General features: G+C 63.2%; 1 protein-coding gene across 1 annotated transcript in view; it reads right to left on the minus strand.

Moving 5' to 3' along the window:
* Nucleotides 1–1,450, minus strand: part of UMODL1 (uromodulin like 1) — a 70,546-nt gene that overhangs the window by 20,798 nt on the left and 48,298 nt on the right. The window contains exon 12 of the mRNA XM_011372874.1: nucleotides 1,168–1,425. Within this exon, the coding sequence (XP_011371176.1) occupies nucleotides 1,168–1,425 (258 nt within the window). The remainder of the gene's footprint in view (nucleotides 1–1,167; nucleotides 1,426–1,450) is intronic.

A 1,450-nucleotide genomic window follows, 5' to 3' on the forward strand; every position in this document is an offset into this window, starting at 1 on the left:
GTCACCTGTCACCGGGGAGCTATGAAGCCCCGCTACTGGCCGGTGTTCCAGGCGTGGAGGACAAGGACAGGGTTGCCCCGTCAGCAGCTGAGAGACCCTCTGCCCCGCTGTGAGACAAACCACAAAGCCGTCCGCCCACATTCCTGCATGAGCCCAGACCCCATGGACACCTGGGGGCCGGTGTGCAAACTCAGGACAACTGGAGCGTCAGACCTGGTCCAAAGCCGTCAGGAGCCGGACAGGTGCATGGGGAGAGCAGATGTGGGCCCACCTCAGGCTCGGCAGCTCCCCCCCACATGGACGAGACCTCCAGAGGCCAGCCCGGTGCTGAATACCCGGGACCAGCGCTCAGACCCCGGCCGACCCCGGCCGACCCTTCTCCCGCTTGCCGACACCGTCTATCATTTGATCTTCCAGTCCTTGGGTAATTAGCGCTTTAAAGTATATAAACAAAAGTTCTGAACTTCTCTGACTGCGCCCTTAGGCATCTCCCAAGGGGTGTGCACCCCACTTATAGACCACCGCTATCGATTCCTGGACAGCCGCCTGAGGCCTGAGAACGGACCTGCGGCATCGGGCCCCGCGTTGGCTGTTCAGGTAAGTTACACATTTAAGAGAATATCTGGGCGACAAACGCTAACGAGGAGAAACGGGGAGCTTTGTGCGCCTAACGATGGCGAACCGGCAACCACCCTCTCCGAGAGTCCTCGTGCGCTTGGCTCAGTTCTGTTCCCCTCCCCCCCACTGAGGCCCCAGGCTCCGGGGCGACGCTCACAGGTCAGCCGTGTGTCCAACTCTGCATCGCCCTTCCTGAAAACCAGTCCCCGGTCCGAGGACAGTGGGGGTGACGCACAGCAGGCCTGCACCTCAAGCGTCTCCCTGCCACAGACCCACGAGGACGCGGCGGGGCGGGCAGTCTGGGGCTGGAGAGCCTCTTTGCCCCCTGTCCCCCGACACCTTCCCCTGAAATGAGCCACCTCCTCTCTGTCCTGGCTGCCCCAGGCCAGCTGAGTTCGAAGGGAGCCAGCTGTTTCTACAGAGTCGAAAACGGACACCGGTCGCCCACGACGAATCCCCCTCTTCTAGACCCTGAGCCCCCGAAAACCTGCCCGCGCCTGTCCCCTGCCTTGGGAACGGACGGCCGTGAGCCTTTCCGAAGCCCGTTACCTGTCCTCACTCTCAGGCGTGTGCTGGCACTTTCCTTCCCGCACGCTTTGGCCACTATGTCAACCAGGTGCAGGACGCCAGGCTCCAGGCCCCAGAGTGCCAGACTCGCGTTCCGGGTCTGCAAGCGCACGGCGGGGCTCCGCGTGGTCGTCAGCGTGAGCTGGAAAGTGGGCCGCAAGGCGAGATCCGCCGCCCACGCCACGTGGAAGCCGGTGCCGGTCACGTTGGAGACGGTGACCTTTCCGATGGGGGCGGGAACTGGGAAGTGGGGATAAATGTCGGG

Source organism: Pteropus vampyrus, unplaced genomic scaffold (assembly GCF_000151845.1).
Source record: "Pteropus vampyrus isolate Shadow unplaced genomic scaffold, Pvam_2.0 Scaffold214, whole genome shotgun sequence".
In the NCBI taxonomy this organism is placed as follows: domain Eukaryota; kingdom Metazoa; phylum Chordata; class Mammalia; order Chiroptera; family Pteropodidae; genus Pteropus; species Pteropus vampyrus.